At 43.6% G+C, this 20,421-nt stretch overlaps 1 protein-coding gene and 1 pseudogene across 9 annotated transcripts in view; both read left to right on the top strand.

Moving 5' to 3' along the window:
- Positions 1-20,421, top strand: part of UBXN2A (UBX domain protein 2A) — a 77,902-nt gene that overhangs the window by 11,857 nt on the left and 45,624 nt on the right. For 4 of the 9 annotated variants that reach the window (NM_001132085.1, XM_054545814.2, XM_063713226.1 and 1 more), the window contains 1 exon segment: positions 19,323-19,374. In NM_001132085.1, coding sequence (NP_001125557.1) covers positions 19,337-19,374 — 38 coding nt within the window. In that variant the 5' untranslated portion in view covers positions 19,323-19,336. 9 annotated transcript variants of the gene reach the window in all.
- Positions 3,084-6,969, top strand: LOC129057738 (succinate dehydrogenase cytochrome b560 subunit, mitochondrial-like; annotated as a pseudogene).

The following is a 20,421-nucleotide window of genomic DNA, read 5'->3' as shown; positions in this document are numbered from 1 at the left end:
CTGAGGTCAGGAGTTCAAGACCAGCCTGGCCAACATGGTGAAACCCCGTCTCTACTACAAATACAAAAATTAGCCGGGCGTGGTGGCAGGCGCCTGTAATCCCAGCTACTCAGGAGGCTGAGGCAGGAGAATCGCTCCAATCCCGGAGGCGGAGGTTGCGGTGCGCCAAGATCGCGCCATTGCATTCCAACCAGGGGTACAAGAGCGAGACTTAGTCTCAAAAAAAAAAAAAAAAAAGGTGGGTGGGGGTTTCTTCAACGTCGTTGTCCACAGGGCTCAGGTCAAGTTCAACATTGTCAGAATGCAGGGACGTCTCTCCATGGTTTCTGAGGCTGAGGAGGTACCCAGGTAAGCACACGCTGGGTTCTCACACCAAGCTGCCCGCATCTCCCCTCCCCAAGAAGGCAGCTAGCCGCCGGACCAGTGGCGGGAAGGGGAGGCGGCCATTAGCGCGGTTCCCGCCGGGACTTAAACGCCCGGCCGCGGCAAGCCCCGCCCCCGGCGCGCCCCCGCGTCCGCACGCGCTCCTCGGGTCTGCGCGGAGCCGGCGTCGGCGCGCGCTTGGGCGCCTGGCGAAGACCGAGAGAGGCTGGCGGGATCTCAGCGGCGCGGCCGCGGAACCTGAGGCGGTCTGGGGCGGCGGCGCTCCGGCTCTGAAGGGCTCCAGCCAAACGGAGCCCGCGGCCAAACGGTGCCTGCGGTGCCTGAGCTGAGTGAGGCCGAGGCCGGGAGGCCGTGCCCGGAGGTGAGCGTCCCGGGGCCGCGCCGCGTCCGGCGGGGTGAGGGCGGGGCGGGGCGCGGCGGTCGCTTGCCGGGTGGGGCCGAGGGGTCGCGGCCTGTGGCCTGGCCGCCGCGGATCGTCGGTGTCCGGGGGAGTCTCGCTCCGGAGGGCCTCAGGTTTGCGACTCGGGAAGGGGCGCCGGCGGCGGAGCCCGGGCTAGGGTCCCGCCCAGCCCAGGTGAGCGGCGACCCCGAGCCCCTGACTCTGCCTGCGGCTTGACTTGCGAGCTAGCTGAAGGCACAGCTCCTGGTTCTCTCGCAGGGCGTTCCGAAACTTACAGTTGTGCGCAACACAATGTTTCTATTTTCAAAGGCGAACGCTGCACGATCGCAGTCCAGTGATACAAAGTATGCCTATTAGTGACTTCACCCGACTCCCACTACTCACTTTCTCTGATGTTTTGAAGGCCTGGTGTTCACATTTCCTTAATTTCTTCTTTATGCCTTTTTTTTCCTTTTCGCTGCCAGTAATAAAAGAGTTTATTACTTGTCAGCAATGATGAATGTTCGTGTGGCGTCCAGCGTTGGTTCCTATGTACGTAATTTGAGATAAGTAAAGATAGGAAACTGCTGATTTGTTTTGATGCGAATGCAGAAAATAATGTGGTAGTATGAAGTCTGGCCGGTTGCAGTTTGTTTTTAGGGGGGAAACTTTAAAAGTTCATGTTGTGTCTTCTGTCTAAATATGCTGAAAGTCGGATTTATTTAAAAGGCAATTAAATTCAGTGAATACAGAGTATCTTTTATAACACTAATGTTAGTGCTAGGCACTGGCGGAGTCCAAACGTGTAAAAAATGTGTGCAGGAGGGAGTGGTTAAGCACACTAATGATATGAGGCTGACTGCAGTCCAGTGTTAATGGAAGCTCACACTTACTGAGCAGTTGTTTTCAGCTGGGCACTGTGGAGGGTACTTTACTTGCATTTTAATTTAATAATGTATACTAATTAGCATACACTTGATTTAATTTTTTTCATTCAAAAAAATTTTAGTACCTACTGTGTACTAAAGCATACTGTGTATGCTAAGGATACGATAGTAACAATTACAGACTCTGCCTTTAGACTGTACAGTGTCGTTGGGCAAAACAGATATTAAGCAAATAAGCAGGGCCCGGAGCGATGGCTCACGCCTGTAATTCCAGCACTTTGAAAGGCTGAGGTGGGCATATCACCTGAGGTCAGGAGTTCTAGACCAGCCTGGCCAACATGGTGAAACCCCGTCTCTCTCTACTAAAAATACAGAAATTAGCTGGGCGTGGTGGGGGGGCGCCTGTAATCCCAGCTACTCAGAAAAACTGAGGCAGGAGAATAGCTTGAGCCGGCGAGAGGTGGAGGTTGCAGTGAGCCAAGATGGTGCCACTGCACTTCAGCCTGGGTGACAGAGCGGGACTCCATCTCAAAAAGTAAAATAAAATAAATAATCACACAAATAAATGCCAATAAGCCAAGACAGAGGCTAAAACAAAGAATGTAAGTTGTTTGTGAGAGAAGGTAACAGGGGGACTTATCCCAGCTGGGAAAGTTTTCCTAGGAAAGTAATCTTTGAGCTTAGATATTAGAGATAAATAGGAATTAGGGGAAGATGACTCCCAAAGGAGAGAAGAAAGACTCAGGCAAAGGAAATAGATGGCGCGGAGGCTAGGGAAGATCATCATTTCAGGAACTTCAGCAGTTGTGTGGGAAGCAAAAGGGTGCTGTGATAAAGTAGGTTAGGGCCAGAGAGATGATGCAGGGCTTTTTTTGTTTGTTTGTTTGTTTGTTTTTGATACAGAGTCTCAGTCTGTCACCCAGGCTGGAGTGCAGTGGCACGATCTCGGTTCACTGCAGTCTCTTCCGGATTCAAGCGATTCTCCTGCCTCAGCCTCCCGAGTAGCTGGGACTATAATACGCGCCACCATGCCCGGCTAATTTTTGTATTTTTAGTAGAGACGGAGTTTCACCATGTTGGTCAGACTGGTCTCAAAATCCTCACCTCTGGTGATCCACCCGCCTCCGCCTCCCAGAGTGTTGGGATTACAGACGTGAGCCACCGTGCCTGGCTGATGCAGGGCCTTTTAAGCAATGTTAAGGATTTGGGACCAGCTTTTTCTTTTTTTAACTTTTATAGAAAACTTTTCAAACCACTCAAATGTAGAGAGAGAACAGTATAATGAACTCTCCTGTAATATTACCCAAATGACTTGGACGTTATTTTAACAGTAATAGGAAGTCGTTTAAAGGTTTACCTCCGTCAGAAAAAAAAAAAAAAAAAAACTTTAAAGCAAGGTAAGTCTTACTACAAACAACTTTTTTTTTTTTTTTTTTTTTGAGATGGAGTCTCACACAGGCAGGAGTGCAGTGGTGCAATCTCTGCTCACTGCAACCTCTGCCTCCCAGGTTCAAGCGATTCTCCTGCCTCAGCCTCCCAAGTAGCTGGGATTACAGGCATGCACCACCATGCCTGGCTAGTTTTTTGTATTTTTGGTAGAGATGGGGTTTCACTGTGTTGGCCAGGCTGGTCTCGAACTCCAGACCTCGTGATCTGCCCACCTCAGCCTCCCAAAGTGCTGGAATTAGAGGCGTGAGCCACGGTGCCTGGCCAACTTTTTATTTCAAAAAGTCGTCCTGACTGCTGTGTAGAAACTGGATTGGATGGGGACAAGAATGGAAGTAAGGAGACCACCTAGAGTTGATGGTGGTTGGGACTAGAGTTGTGGCAATGAAGGTGTTGAAAATTTAAGAGTACCTAACTGATCTCTTCTCATGTTAATAATTTTATATTCACACCTATTGGAAGAATCATGGAAGGTTTTCTAAAGGAGATTGTATGTGTGTATGTTTTTATTTATTCGAGATGGAGTTTTGTTCTTGCCACCCAGGTTGGAGTGCAATGACCCAATCTTGGCTCGTGGCAACTTCTGCCTCCTGGGTTCAAGCAATTCTCCTGCCTCAGCCTCCCAAGTAGTTGGGATTACAGGTATGCACCACCACGCCCAGCTAATTTTGTATTGTTAGTAGAGAGAGACAGTTTCACCATGTTGGTCAGGCTGGTCTCGAACTCCCGACCTCAGGTGATCTGCCCGTCTTGGCCTCCCAAAGTGCTGGGATTACAGGCTTAAACCACCATGCCCAGCTAAAGGAGATTGTATTTAAAATGGGCTTTGCATTTCCGTCCAGACCAGAACCCAAGATGGCTGCACTCTTGCTGAGACATGTTGGAGTGGTCATTGCCTCCGAGCGCACTTTAGTCCTCAGCTTTGTGTCAGAAATGCTGTTCCTTTGGGAACCATGGCCAAAGAAGAGATGGAATGGTTCTGGAATAAGAACACAGGTTCAAACCATCCCGTATCTCCCCACGTCACTGTCTACAGTTGGTCTCTTCCCATGGCAATGTCCATCTGCCACCATGGCTCTGGTATTGCTTTGAGTACAGGGGTCTCTTTTTGGCATGTCAGCCCTGTTACTCCCTGGGAAGTTTGAGTCTTACTTGGAACTCATTGGTCCCTGTGTCTGGGGCCAGCACTGATGGGCACAACTAAGTTTGCACTTGTCTTCCCTCTTATGTATCATACCTGGAATGGGATCCAACACTTGATGAGGGACCTAGGAAAAGGCCTGAAGATTCCCCAGCTATACCAGTCTGGAGTGGTTGTCCTGGTTCTTACTGTGTTATTTCTAGGGCTGGCAGTTGTGTGAAGAACTGAGGTGACCAGCATCATCTTTCTACACATTATTGTATTCACCCATCTTTCAGTTTGTCAGTCTTACCTCCAGCCTGGGAAAAGTTCTCCTTATTTGTTTAGATCCTTTTGTGCTTTCAGAGCCCCTTGGAACAGTACAGTACCTTGTAGACCATAATAATGGAAAAGGGTCTAGTTTTCCCCTTGTTTCTGAAGATGGAGTGGCTGCAAAAACTCTCCTTTTTTTGCCCACAGCTTGCCTAATCTGGGCCTAGAAGCAGTTATTCTCTCTCCATATTGGGCTTTGATTTATGCTGAAGGTCAGCTTTTGGCTCCTTCTTCCTGGGATATTGGAAACAATGCCAGCTCTGTGGCTTCTGCCCTGGGGACTGGGGGTGAGGCTTTGGGTGCCACTGCCTGTGAGTTGCTGGCTTAAAGGACAGTTCTGTTCATTGGTGAGAGCCAGGCCATTAACACCTACGCAGTGTTACTGAAAGAAGAGAGGTGGGAGTGGAGCAGAATTAGTCTATCCCAGTTAGAGAGAGATAAAGAGAACTAGTTAGTTCTTGGAGCAGCTGCTTTGAGGAGAAAATATATAGCTTTTGACCCAAGAGGAAGATCCAGAAAATTATTGAATATACTAAAGTTTTTTTCCTTGCATTTCTAGAAAAGCCTCTTAATTTTATGCTTTCTCATCCAAGTCATGTACCATTTTTTTCTGAAACTGAATTAAAATACTTATTAAAAAAAGGGGGGGCCCTTTGTGACATAACATTTCAGTATGGAGCCCTGGAATGAGAATGTCTTGGTCAGCCCTGGAATGACTCAGTAAGTAACCTTGCCAGTCTCTGCCTAAGTGTCACCTTTCCCATAGGATTTTCTCATTTAAATTACTGTTGTCACTACCACTTTGGTCCTTGGAGTATATAACTAGCCCGTTAAAAATTTCTAGGAAAGGACAAAAATATATTTTCTTCATTACTATGATTACAGCTAAAATAAGCTGAAACTTTCCAAAAGATTTCATTTTCTATCACTTAGTATGTAGTAAACCAGAATTCACAAAATATACAAATGAACTGTCTTTTAAGTGTTTGGTTCTGATGCTATCATAGTTAGTTGCTCTTGGAGGCTTGGGAGCCTAATCACATTCCATAGAAGATCTAAGTAAAAGGAACCCAACATGGAAATGTGATCCATTGGTTTCTTTTCCCTCATGTTTAATACCTGGAATGGCCTTATCCTTAACAAGAAACTTAAGCTTCTATATAAAGATAGCATGTCTGGTTGTATAATACCTTGATACAAATCCATAATCTAAACAAAAGTGGCCAGTTTTTTGTTTTTGCATTTTTTTCTCCTCAAATTCCTTTTGACCATGAAATATATGTTTTAAAAAATAAAATTATAATATGCAATTTTTAATTTAATTTTTAATTATGCATTTAATTCTTTTTTTTCTTCTCTTTTTTTTATTTTTTTGAGACAGAATCTCACTCTGTCACCCAGGCTAAACTGGAGTACAGTGGCATGATCTCAGCTCACTGCAACCTCTGCCTCCCAGGTTCAAGCAATTCTCGTGCCTCAGCCTCCCGAGTAGCTGGGGATTATAGGTGTGTGTTCCCACGTCCGGCTAGTTTTTGTATTTTTAGTAGGCACAGAGTTTTGCCAGGTTGGCCAGCCTGGTCTCAAACTCCTGGCCTCAAGTGATTTGCCCCCTTGGGCCTCCCAAAGTGCGGGGATTACAGGCATGAGCCACTGTGTCCAGCCACATTTAATTCTTTTATTTATTTATTTACTTACTTATTTTTAGACAGAGTTTCACTTCGACATCCAGGCTGGAGTGCAGTAGTGCAATCTCAGTTCACTGCAACCTTTGCTTCCGGGTTCAAGCGATTCTCCTGCCTCAGCCTCCTAAGTAGCTGGGACTACAGGCGTGTGCCATCATGCCTGGCTAATTTTTGTTTTTTTATTGTTTGTTGTTGTTGTTTTTTTTTTTTAGACGTAGTCTCACTCTGTCACCAGGCTGGAGTGCAGTGGCGCGATCTCGGCTCACTGCAATGTCCGCCTCCCGGGTTCAAGCCATTCCCCTGCCTCAGCCTCCTGAGTAGCTGGGACTACAGGCGCACGCCACCACACCTGGCTATTTTTTTTGTATTTTAGTAGAGATGGGGTTTCACCATGTTGGCCAGGATGGTCTCCATCTCCTGACCTCGTGATCCACCCGCCTCAGCCTCCTAAAGAGCTGGGATTATGGGCATGAGCCACCGCATCTGGCCAATTTTTGTATTTTTAGTAGAGATGGAGTTTCACCATATTGGCCAGGCTGGTCTTGAACTCCTGACCTCAAGTGATCCACCTGCCTCAGCCTCCCAAAGTGCTGGGATTCAGGCGTGAGCCACCGCACCCAGCCCTATTTAATTCTTAATATGTAGTTTTTATATTCAGATTCTTATACACTTATTTTAAATTTTTGTTTGTAGATTTAAAAAAGAAATCAGACAGTCTCCCAAGCCAGAATAGTCTCAGACTCCCTAATTTATTGATTTTTTTTTTTTTTTTTTTTTTTTTTTTTTTTTTTTTTTGAGACAGGGTCTCACTCTTACCCAGGCTGAAATTCAGTGGCACAATTATAGTTCACTGCAGCCTTAAACTCCTGGACTCAAGCGACTCTCCTGCCTCAGCATCCTGAGTAGCCAGGACTACAGACGTTTGCCGTGATGCCTGGCTAATGTTTTTATTTGTAGTAGTGACAGGGTCTCACTGTGTTGCCTAGGCTGATCTTGAACTCCTAACATCAAGAGATTCCCACCACCTGAGCCTCCTAAAGGGCTGAGATTACAGGGGTGCGCCACTGTGCCTGGCCTAACGTAAGCATTTTAAAATACCACATTCTTAGTAGTCCAAATCTGTTTTGACTGGACTTTCCTGTTAGTGGACATGTTCCATAAAACTCAGTCTTCTCTGTCTCCTGACTGATTCCATCACTGCACTTTTTGGGATAATATTTGAGAAGATGTTTGGTGAACTGTGATATACTATATCAGTGTAAGATGATGGTGATAGTTGGAAGTAGACCGAAGAAAAATGAAGGCAGTTCTTTTCATCTGTTCATTCTTGTGCCAACTTTATGCTGATAACTTGGGTATTTGTCAGATGGCTTTTTTTATTCTCTGCAGTATAGTACATGACTTAGGTTCATTCATGTCATATGACTGTGATACATTTGTAGCAGCTCACTCAATTGATATAAATAAATTTTAGTTGGTTCATTTGCATATTACTAAATTTTTGATAGAAAATGCCTGTGGTAATGGTGACTTTGTGGTGTCTCCATGTTAAAATTAATTTTTACATCATAATTCTATGCCATGCTTACAATTAGTAATTCAGTATATTTTTTCCTCATTAGTCCATAAAATTGTGCTACTAGAAACTATGTCTGTCATACTGATACTGACACTTTTATCATTAGTTTTAAATCAGTGCCTTGCACACATTGGTGGGTGGTTCAATAAGTATATAAAAAAATTTTTTTAAGTTTTTTTTTTTTTTTTTGAGATGGAGTTTTGCTCTTGTTGCCCAGGCTGCAGTGCAGTAGCAGGGGCTCAGCTCCCTGCAACCTCATCCTCTCAGGTTCAAGTGATTCTCCTGCCTCAGCCTCCCAAGTAGCCGAGATTACAGGTGCCCACCACCATGCACGGCTAATTTTTGTGTTTTTAGTAGAGACAGGGTTTCAACATGTTGGCCAGGCTGGTCTAGAACTCCTGGCCTCAGGTGATCCGCCCGCCTCGGCCTCCCAGAGTGCTGGGATTACAGGCGTGAGCGACTGTGCCGGGCTTTTAGAAAGTTTAATTCGTGAAATCAAAAGTAAAATTTTATAATCATGTCAAAATTAGGACTTTTTAGATGTTTCTTTTTCTTTTTCTTTTTTTTTTTTTTTTTTTTTTTGAGACAGAGTCTCGCTCTTGTTGCCCAGGCTAGAGTGCAGTGGCGTAATCTCGGCTCACTGCAACCTCCACTTCCTGGTTCAAGTGATTCTCCTGCCTCAGCCTCCCAAGTAGCTGGGATTACAGGCATGCGCCACCATGCCTGGCTAATTTTTGTATTTTTAGTAGAGACAGGGTTTCACCATGCTGGCCAGGCTGGTCTCAAACTCCTGACCTCAGGCGATCTGCCCACCTTGGCCTCCCCAAGTGCTGGGATTACAGGCGTGAGTTTGAAGATGTTTCTTACCGATCTCTATAACAGATTATGATGGGGGATGAGGAAAGAAAAAGGAGTATAACACTATTGTATTCTTAGTATCTTCAGTCCTCAGAACAACCTGAGGGGGATAATTATGTCCATGCTATAAGTTAGGCAGCTGGGACTCAGAGAAGCTAAATAACATATACAAGGTCACCTAGCTCAAAAGTGATGTAGCCAGTATTCCAGTAAAATTCAGTTTGAATTCAAAGTCTATTCTATCTTCGTTCTCTTTTGCTGTCATAAAACAAGTAAAAGCAATTTGTCAGTAGTGTATAACTGTAAAACGATGAAAAAAAGTATTTGTAATTTCCTAGAGAACAATAACCTATTACCGGAAACTCAGTGAAATCCTTTAAGTAAGACTTCTCTTGTAGCTTTTTTTTTTTTTTTTTTTTTTGAGACAGAATCTCTGTCACCCAGACTAGAGCACATTGGTGCGATCTCCCCTCACTGCAACCTCCATCTCCCAGGTTCAAGTGATTCTCCTGCCTCAGCTTCCCAGGTAGCTGGGACTACAGGCGTGTGCCACCACGCCTGGCTTTTTTTTTTTTTTTTTTTTTTGTATTTTTAGTAGAGACGGGGTTTCACCATGTTGGCCAGACTGGTCTTGAACTCCTGACCTCAGGTGATCCACCTGCCTCGGCCTCCCAAAGTGCTAGGATTACAGGCATGAGCCACCACACCCAACCCTCTTGTAGCTTTTAGAAGAAATTTATTTGCCAGGCTCACGCCTGTAATCCCGGCACTGTGGGAGGCCGAGGTGGGCGGATCATGAGGTCAGAAGATGGAGACCATCCTGGCTAACACAGTGAAACCCCGTCTCTACTAAAAATACAAAATATTAGCCAGGCATGGTGGCACGCGCCTGTAGTCCCAGCTACTCGGGACGCTGAGGCAGCAGAATCACTTGAACCCAGGAGGTAGAGGTTGCACTTCAGCCTGGGCAACAGAGCAAGACTTCATCTCAAAAATAAATAAATAAATAATAAAAATAAAAATAAGTTTATTTATAGCCAGGCGCCGTTGCCCGTGCCTGTAATTCTAGCACTTTGGGAAGCCAAGGCAGGAGGATCACCTGAGGTCAGGAGTTCGAGACCAGCCTGGCCAATATGGTGAAACCCTGTCTCTACTAAAAATACAAAAATTAGCCAGGCATGGTGGCACATGCCAGTAATCCCAGCTACTTGGGAGGCTGAGGCAGAAGAATCACTTGAACCTAGGAGGCGGAGGTTGCAGTGAGCCGAGATCTCACCACTGCACTAGAGTGCAGTGCACTCACAGAGCAAAACTCTGTCTCAAAAAAAAAAAAATTATTTGTATAAACATGTGGGGTACAAGTATAATTTTGTTACATGGATATATTGTATAGTAGTAAAGTCAGGGCTTTTAATGTATCCATCACTGGAATAATTTCTCATCATCTCTCCACCCCCACCCCCACCCCAAGGATGGCTACTCTTTGCTTTGCACTTGCTGCACACTGTGAAGGATACAGGAAATGTCTAAGTCATGGTACTTATCCTCAGCAATGTCAGATCTGGTAATAAAGAGAGTGAAAAGAAACAATAATAAGCAATATCAGACAATATGATTTAAATGCCAAAAATCTAAATGCTTAGGAGGAGACTATTACTAAGAGTCTAATATTTCATCTTTATGGTGGAAATGGATCTTGAGCTAGGACTTAAAGGATAGTTAGGATTTTGAATGCCTAGGAGGATGATTACAATGTGAACAAAGTAGTAGAATGAACATGTTATGCTTTTGAGATAATAAAGACCAGATCTAAACTATGGAAATATTTTATTTTATTTTATTTTTACTTTATTATTATTATTATTATTTTTGAGACAGGAGTCTTGCTGTGTTGCCCAGGCTGGAGTGCAGTGGCATGATCTTGGCTCACTGCGACCTCTGACTCCTGGGTTCCAGCGATTCTCCCACCTCAGCCTCTCGGTAGCTGGGATGACAGGCGCCCTCCACCATGCCCGGCTAATTTTTTGTATTTTTAGTAGAGATGGGGTTTCACCATGTTGGCTGGGCTGGTCTCGAACTCCTGACCTCAAGTGATCTGCCCACCTCGGTCTTCCAGTGTGCTGGAGGCATGAGCCTCTGCGCCTGGCCTATTTTATTTTATTTTTTAAGATGAAGTTTTGCTCTTACGCCCAGGCTAGAGTGAAGTGGCACGATCTTGGCTCACTGCAACCTCCACCCCCCGGGTTCAAGCCATTCTCCTGCCTCAGACTCCCGAGTACTTGGGATTACAGGCATGCGCCACCACGCCCATGCGTGGTTCGCCATGTTGGCCAGGCTGGTCTCGAACTCCTGACCTCAGGTGATCCACCCACATCAGCCTCCCAAAGTGCTAGGATTACAGGCATGAGCCACCACGCCCGGCCTATTCATTATTTTTTAATTGACAATAATTTTATATATTTATGGGATACATTGTGATGTTTCGATACATATATACATTATGGTCAAATCAGGCTAATTACCATGTCCCTCAGCTCAAATACTTACCATTTCTTTGTTGTGAGAACATTTAAAACCCATTCCTTTTGCTATTTTGAAGCATACAGTATTATTAACTGTAGGAGATTATTTTGAATTAGTTGAAAATAATGTTGGAGAACTGCCAAGTGAAAAACAAACAGCCCCACCAGATTGTAATGTCCAAAAGAGCTGGGATCTTTATCTATTTTGTTCAATATGTATCCCAAGCACCTAGAATCATTCATGTCTGATATATAGTAGGTGCTGAATAAGTATATACTTTATTTTTAACAACTTTACATCGTTATAATTGATATACAGTAAAATGGACATATATATAGTTTTGTTTCATTTTGAGACAGTTTTGCTCTTGTCACCCAGGCTGAAGTGCAGTGGTGCGAGCTCAGCTCACCGGAACCTCTGCCTCCCAGGTTCAAGTGATTCTCCTGCCTCAGCCTCTGGAGTACTTGGGATTACAGGCACCTGCCACCATGCCCAGCTAATTTTTGTGTTTTTAGTAGAGACGGGGTTTCACCATGTTGGCCAGGCTGGTCTCAAACTCCTGACCTCAGGTGATCTATGAGCCTCGACCTCCCAAAGTGTTGGGATTACAGGTGTGAGTCACCATGCCCAGCCCAAGATGCACACATTTAAAGCATGCCATTTAATTTTGTGTGTGTGTGACGGTCTCAGTTTGTCACCCAGTCTGGAGTACAGTGGCACGATCTTGGCTCACTGTAGCCTCAACCTCCCAGGTTAAAGCAATTCTCCTGCCTCAACCCCCAAGTAGCTAAGACTACAGGCGTATGCCACCATAGCCAGCTAATTTTGTATTTTTTTGTAGAGACGGGGTTTCGCCATGTTGCCCAGGCCGGTCTCCAACTCCTGAGGTCAAGTGATCCGCCTCCTCCCAAAGTGCTGGCATTACGAGCGTGAGCCACTATACCCAGCCCATTTAATATTTTTAAATGAAATAATATTCAACTTTTTTTTTTTTTTTTTTTTTTTTAGATGGAGTTTCACTCTTGTTGCCCAGGCTGGAGTGCAATGGTGCAATCTCAGCTCACCACAACCTCTGCCTCCTGGGTTCAAGCGATTCTTCTGCCTCAGACTCCTGAGTAGCTGGGATTACAGGCATGTGACACCATGCCTCGCTAATTTTGTATTTTTAGTAGAGATGGGATTTCTCCATGTTGGTCAGGCTAGTCTTGAACTCCTGACCTAAGGTGATCCGTCCACCTCAGCCTCCCAAAGTGCTGGTATTACAGGCATGAGCTACCGTGCCTGGCCGTATTCAACTATCTTAATAATGCTTGCTTTTTTGTTGTTGTTGTTGTTGTTCTGAGATAGGGTCTCATCTTGTCACCCAGGCTGGAGCGCAGTGGTGTGATCGTGGCTTACTGCAGCCTCTACCTCTTGAGCTCAAGCAATCCTCCTACCTCAGCCTCCCAAGTAGCTGGGACTACAGTTGCATGCCACCACGCCTGGCTAATTTTTCAATTTTTTTTGTTGACACAAGGTCTTACTATGTTGACCAAGCTGGTCTCGAACTCCTGGCCTGAAGTGATCCTCCTGCCTGGGCCTCCCAGAGAGCTGGGATTACAGGCATGAGCCACTGTGCCATTTTATTTATTAAAAAAGAAACAAATGAGTCAAACTGTAAACACTTCTTAAGTCTGAATGGTCAGGATGGTTGTTTATATTTTTCTCTTTCGTTTGTGTATGTTTGAAATATGTAGACTTTTTTAAAGTGAAGCAATTAATTAATTTTAGGAATACTAGGTTTGAAGGAAGAAATCTTATGAGAAAACGTTAGTGGGCATAGAGTTATGATTTCCTGAATTTTTTTTTCTTTTTTTGAGACAGAGTCTCACTCTGTCACCCAGGCTGGAGTGCAGTGGTGTGATCTTGGCTCACTGCAACCTCTGCCTCCCGTGTGCAAGCAATTCTCCTGCCTCAGCCTCTCAAGTAGCTGGGACTACAGGTGCTCGCTATCACACCCGCCTAATTTTTGTATTTTTAGTAGAGATGGGGTTTGACCATGTTGGCCAGGCTGGTCTCAAACTCCTGACCTCAGGTGATCCACCTGCCTTGGCCTCCCAAAGTGCTGGGATTACAGGCATGAGCCATCACACCCGGCTGCTGGGTTTTGTTTTTTTTAAGACAGGGTCTCCCTCTGTTGCCCAAGCTGGAATGTAGTAGAATGATTACAGGTCATTGCAGCCTCAACTTCCTGGGCTCAAGCAATCATCCCATCTCAGCCTCCGGAGTAGCTGGGACTACAGGCATATGCCACCGTGCCTGGCTAATTTATTTTTTATTTTTATTTATTTGTTTTTTTGAGACAGAGTCTTGCCCTGTCGCCCAGGCTGGAGTGCAATGGCGCGATGTCAGCTCACCACAGCCTCCGCCTCCCGGGTTCAAGCAATTCTCCTGCCTCAGCCTCCTGAGTAGCTGGGATTACAGGTGTGTGCTACCACGCCTGGCTAATTTTTTGTGTCTTTAGTAGAGACGGGTTTCACCATGTTGGCCAGGCTAGTCTCGAACTCCTGACCTCGTGATCTACCTGCCTCGGCCTCCCAAAGTGTTGGTATTACAGGTATGCGCTACCACGCCCAGCCAAATTTTTGTATTTTTTGTAGAGATGGATCTGGCTATGTTGCCCAGGCTGATTTGGCACTTCTGACCTCAAGCAATCCTGCCACTTTGACATCCCAAAGTGCTGAGTTTACAGGTGTGAGCCACCATGCCTGGCCTGTTTATTTAATTTTAAAATTGTGAAAAAGTCATTGATTTTTTTTTTCAAGCCATGAATCAACCAAATGTCATATGAAGCTCTTAGTTGTTGTTTTTTTTTACAAAGTAATCTTTATTGTAGTCATAATACATCTTTTCATAGTCATTAGCTTAAATGTGGATTCACATTACTTTTCACAGCTTCAAATTTATGATTTGGAGAGTAAGAGGCAAGTTATATTTCATAAGGATTCAAATCTTTGAAATTACTGCTACTCTTAGATTATTAAGAGTAATTTTCTGATAGAGCAAAAGTACTGCCTTTTAAAAAAACAAATGAAATTGCGGTATAGCACTCTAGGTGTATATATTTTTAGGGTAGAGTTTTTCATCCCAAATTTTATTATGAAAATTTTCAAGTATGTATAAAAATGGAGAGAACAGTAAACTCTCATGTCTACTCATTACCCAGCTCGATGATTACCAAGTTGTGGCCATTTTTATTTTAATTATATTCCATCCACTCCCCAATCCACTTGATTGTTTGAAGCAAGTTCCAGTTATAGTATTCATCAGTCAGTATTTCAGTATGACTTAAAAAACTTATAGCTACAGTCCCATCATCACACCCTAAAAATTAATCATCGCTCCAAAATAACATCAGATATCCCTTCACTATTCAGATGTTACTGATTCTTTCATAACTTTTTTTTACGGCTTATTTGTTTAAATCAAAATCGAAATATGGTCCATACATTGTAATACATTGATATATTTCTAAAATATTTAAAGAATCTACTGTCATCACATTTTTCTCCCTTGTAATATATGTCTTGAAGAAAATGGATCATTTTTCCTAAAGAATTTCCCACATTCTGGACTTTGTTGATTGCATTCTTGTGATATCATCTGATTATGCTCCTTTGTGCCCTATATTTCCTGTAATCTGGTAGTTCGATCTAGAGGCTTGAATGGATTCAGATTCACATTTTTGGCAAGAACAGATGATGGTACAAGCTTTTACACTGAGGCATGTTTTTTGTCTGGTTATCTCTGTTTGTGATGTTAGCAGCCATTGATATCATTGCCTAGATTCATTATTGCATTAGAAGTTGCAAATTGGAGACATTATAATTTTTTTTTCTTTTTGTTTTAAGACTGAGTTTCACTCTTGTTGCCCAGGCTGGAGTGCAATGGCGTGGTCTCAGCCCACTGCAACCTCCGCCTCCCGGGTACAAGTGATTCTCCTGCCTCAGCCTCCCAAGTAGCTGGGACTACCCATTAAGTACCTGGTCCTTCCCCATTCATCTCAATCCCTAGTAACCTCTGTCCTACTTTCTGTCTTTATCAATCACCTATTCTAGATATTTTATATATTTGGAATCATAAAGTGTCCTTTTGTATCTGACTTTTTTATTCATGTAGCATCATGTTTTCAACATTCATCCATGTTATAGTATGTATCAGAATTTCACTCCTTTTATGGCTGAATAATATTCCATTGCTTATATACACCTCATTTTGTTTATCCATACGTCTGTTGATGGATACTTGGGTTGTTTCCACCTTTTGGCTATTGTGAATATTGCTGTAGCCACCAAACTTTTCCTCAGCAGCTGCGGTATTTCACATTCCCACCAGCAGTGTACCAGGGTTTCAATTTCGTTACAACCTTGCCAACACTTGTTTTCTGCTTTTTGTTTCTTTTTAATAGCCATCCTAGTGGGTGTGAAGTAGTATCTCATTATGGTTTTGATTTGTGTTTTCTAGGAACTATTGATTTTGAGCATCTTTTCATGTGCTTATTGGCCATTTTTATTTCTTCTTTGGAAAAATGTCTATTCACACAAGTCCTTTGCCCATTTTTGCATATCTTTTTTTTTTTTTTTTTTTAAGAGAGATTCTTGTTCTGTTGCCCAGGCTGGAGCGTGGTGACATGATCATGGCTCACTGCAGCCTCAAATTCCCTGGCTCAAGTGATCTCCTGCCTCTCAGCCTCCCAAGTAGCTGGGAATACAGGAGTGTGCCACTGTGCCCAGCTTGCCTACTTTTTTTTTTTTTTTTTTTTTAAACAGTGTCTAGCTTTGTCGCCAGACTGGAGTGCAGTGGCACGGTTTCAGCTCACTGCAGCCTCCACCTGCCGGGTTCAAGCAATTCTCCTGCCTCACCCTCCTGAGTAGCTGGGATTACAGGCACGCACCGCCACGCCCAGCTAATTTTTGTATTTTTAGTAGAGATGGGGTTTCACCTTGCTGTCCAGAATGGTCTCGATCTCCTGACCTCGTGATTCGCCCACCTTGGCCTCCCAAAGTGCTGGGATTACAGGCGTGGGCCATCGCGCCCGGCTGCTTGCCTACCATTTTTAAGTTGCCGTTTTCTTGACTCAGCATTCCCTTGGTTGCTATAACCCTTCTTTGACTGTTTCCTAGAGTTCTGACAAAGTTGGTTCTAAGAGTTTCTACTTGTCTTTTGATATTTCTGTAGAGGGGACAGGTGCCTGGACCTACCTATTCTTCCATTTTGTTGATGTCACCCTCAAGAGTTTAATTTTCCTTTTTCTTTTTCTCTCACTCTCTTTCAATAAGGAGTTCAAACATTTTAAATCTTGTATATATAATCCTGTGTCACTTAATGAAGGGGGTACATTCTGAAAAGTGTCATTAGGCAGTTTTGTCATTGTGTGAATATCATACAATGTATTTACACAAACGTGATGTTATAGCCAACTATACACACAGGCTGTATGGTGTAGCATATTGCTCCTAGGCTACAAACCTGTACAGCATGTTACTGTACCAAATACTGTAGGCAGTTAGGATATAATGGTAACTATTTGCGTATCCAAACATATCTCAACATAGAAAAGGCACAGTAAAAATATACTGTTATAATCTTATAGGACCACCATTGTATATGCAGTCCGTCATTGACCAAAATGTTGTTACACAGTGTATTACTGTATTTGGAATGTATTTTGGTTATGGTAATGTCACATTACTGTGAGTTTATTAAAGAGTTCATCTCAGGCTGGAGTGCTGTGGCGCAGTCTCGGCTTACTTCAACCTCTGCCTCCCGGGTTCAAGTAATTCTCATGCCTCAGCCTCCCGAGTAGTGGGGATTACAGATATGTGCCACTACGCCAAGCTGATTTTTGTATTTTTAGTAGAGATGCAGTTTTGCCATGATGGACAGGCTGGTCTCGAACTCCTGGCCTGAAGTGATCCAACTGCCTCGGCCTCCCAAAGTGCTGGGAGTACAGGCATGAGCCACCATACCTGACCTCATCTTTTTTATTAAAAAAAAAAAATCTGATCGTGTAGACTCACATATTTTTGTTTTATTCAATGGAGCAGAATCCACTAGTATTGTTATTTTTTTAAATGTTCAGTTTACCAGATTTACCCAATGGGAGCCCCTTCAGAGTGGCTTTGGGGTCACTTTTTCTTTTCGTTTTTTCTTTTTAATTTATTATTTGTTTCTTTTTTGAGACAGTCTCACTAACTCTGTCGCCAGAGTTGGAGTGCAGTGGTGCAGTCTCAGCTCACTGCACGCTCCGCCTCCAGGGTTGAAGTGATTCTCCTGCCTCAGCCTCCCTAGTAGCTGGGATTACTTGCGCCGACCACCATGCCCGGCTAATTTTTGTATTTTTAGTGGAGATGGGGTTTCACCATGTTGGCCAGGCTGGTCTCAAACTCCTGACCTCAGATGATCCACCCTCCTTGGCCTCCCAAAGTGCTGGGATTACAGACGTGAGCCACCACGCCTGGCCCTGTCCTTATCATTCTTTGGGTACCTTTTCTGGGGCAAAAGTTTCCATGTTCATCTTTCTCTGCCCCAGCCCTGAAGTTATCCTTTCCTCAAAGGAGCCATTTAAGAAAAGCATTCTTCTTACACAGTAGAATATTTAGAAACCAACATATAGGCACTTGGTGTGCTCATTGCTTATGGTATGTCGTTGCTTCCAGGCCTTCTCAGCAGACCAGTGGTTTGGACTACACCTGTCACTTGGTGTCCCTGGAAGATTGGTTCCAAGACCCCCATAGATACCAAAATCTGCTGATGCTCAAGTCCGTTGCATAAAATAGCATACTATTTGCAGATAACGTATGCACATCCTCCTGTATACTGTAAATCACCTTTAAGTTACTTATAATACCTGGTACTGTGTAAATAGTTGTTATGTAATTTTAAAATTTGTATTATTTTTTGTTGTATTGTTTTTCTTATTTTCTTTTTCCTTGAATATTTTTGATCCGTGATTGGTTGAGCCTGCAGATGCATAGGGCTGTTGCCCAGGCTGGAGCATGGTGGCATGATGATGGCCCACTGCAGCCTTGAACTCCTGGGCTCAAGTGATCCTCCCACCTCAGCACCTCAACCTCCTGAGTAGCTGGAACCACAGAGGTGCACCATAATGCCTGGCTAACTTTTTTTTTCTGAGATGAAGTCTTGTTCTGTTGCCCAGGCTGGAGTGCAGTGGTATGATTTCAGCACACTGCAACCTCTGCCTCCCAGGTTCAAGTGATTCTCCTGCCTCAGCCTCCTGAATAACTGGGACTACAGGTGCATACCACCACACTCGGCTAATTTTTGTATTTTTTAGAAGAGATGGTTTCACCATGTTGGCCAGGCTGGTCTCGAACTACTGACCTCAAGTGATCCACCCACGGCTGGGCACGGTGGCTCACACCTGTAATCCCAGCACTTTGAGAGGCCGAGGCCGGCGGATCACCTGAGGTCGGGAGTTCGAGACCAGCCTGACCAACATGGAGAAACCCCGACTCTACTAAAAAATAAAAAATTAGCCGGGTGTGGTGGTGCATGTCTGTAATCCCAGCTACTCGGGAGGCTGAGTCAGGAGAATCTCTGGAACCCAGGAGATGGAGGTTGTGGTAAGCCGAGATTGTGCCGTTGCACTCCAGCCTGGGCAACAAGAGCGAAACTCCATCTCAAAAATAAATAAATAAATAAATAAAAGTGATCCACCCACCTCGGCCTCCCAAAGTGCTGGGATTACAGGCATGAGCCACTGCGCCCAGCCATTTTTTGTAGACAGTCTCACTATTTTACCCAGGCTGGTCTTGAACTCCTTGGCTTCAGCAATCCTCCTACCTTTTCCTCCCAAAGTGCTGGAATTACAGGTGTGAGCCACACGCCCAGTTCATTTGCTAAGTCAAATGGTATATTATACTTTTTTTCATCATAAGTTTTAAGAAGTCTTTCTTTTGTCAGATTATCAGACTTGAAAATGTATTTTCTATCATTGCTTTATTTTGATGATGAAAATGACAGCTTTGAGTTTGCTAACTTTTTCTTTAGACCCTTTTAAGTAATACTTTAGGACTACATGGTAACTTACATATTAAGCTTTTTACTTACTTTCTTTTTACTTTTACAGTAAGGTGAAAGAGAATGAAAGACGTAGATAACCTCAAAAGTATAAAAGAATGGTAAGTTAATTCAAACTGAATTGCTTTGTTAATGCCTTTGTTATATCGTCCTGTATTTTTATTACATTTCACTGGCAGAGATAGTAGAGTACGTTTTAATTATGTATGACTACTTCATTGTCATCTACTATGTTGAAGTAATTTTTTTTACCATAGCTGCATTAAACAAATTTTATTGAAGTTACTGAATTTTTTTGTTATTAATTTTAAAAAGTTAAATTTTCTGTGTTCATATATTACTTCTGTTATTTGATAAATTAAATAACTATTTACCTCATTAGCCTCTTGTGATAGATATACTATTTTAGTGTCATAGTGGGAATATGGCTTTGGAGTCAGATAAACCTAGGCTCGAATCCCATCTCTGCCTTGTATTATCTCTCTGGCCTTTGGGCAGCTTAGGTAAATTCTTTGAGCCTCAATATCTCATCTATAAAATGAGGATATAAATACCTACCTATCTGAAAGATTTTATGTGTGTATCTTTTTTTTTCTTTTTCTTTTTTTTTTTCTTTTCTTTTTACAGACAGGGTGTCTGTTGCCCAGGCTAGAGTACAGTGGTGCAATCATAGCTTGTTGGAGCCTTGAATTCCTGGGGACAAGTGATCATCTCACCTTGGCTTCCTGAGTAGCTGGGACTACAGGCTTACACCACTGCCTCCAGTTAATTTTTAAATTTTTTGTAGCAATGAGGTCTCACTATATTGCTCAGAACTCCTGGCTTCAAGCGATCCTCCTGCCACAGCCTCTCAAAATGCTAGGATTATAAGCGTGAGCCACCATGCTTGGCCTATTATTTATTTTTTGACTCAGAAATTTATAGGCTTATATAAATATTTGATGCTAATTATGTAATTGTGAGGTTGTTGGCCGGGCACAGTGGCTCACGCCTATAATCTCAGCACTTTGGGAGGCCAAGGCAGGCAGATCACCTGAGGTCAGGAGTTCGAGACCAGCCTGGACAACATGATGAAATCCCATCTCTACTAAAAATACAAAAATTAACTGGGTGTGGTGGCAGGTACCAGTAATCCCAGCTAATCGGGA

Source organism: Pongo abelii, chromosome 12 (genome assembly GCF_028885655.2).
Source record: "Pongo abelii isolate AG06213 chromosome 12, NHGRI_mPonAbe1-v2.0_pri, whole genome shotgun sequence".
NCBI lineage: Eukaryota > Metazoa > Chordata > Mammalia > Primates > Hominidae > Pongo > Pongo abelii.
Note: the sequence above shows the minus strand (reverse complement) of the source record. Positions and strands in the feature narration are given on the sequence as shown.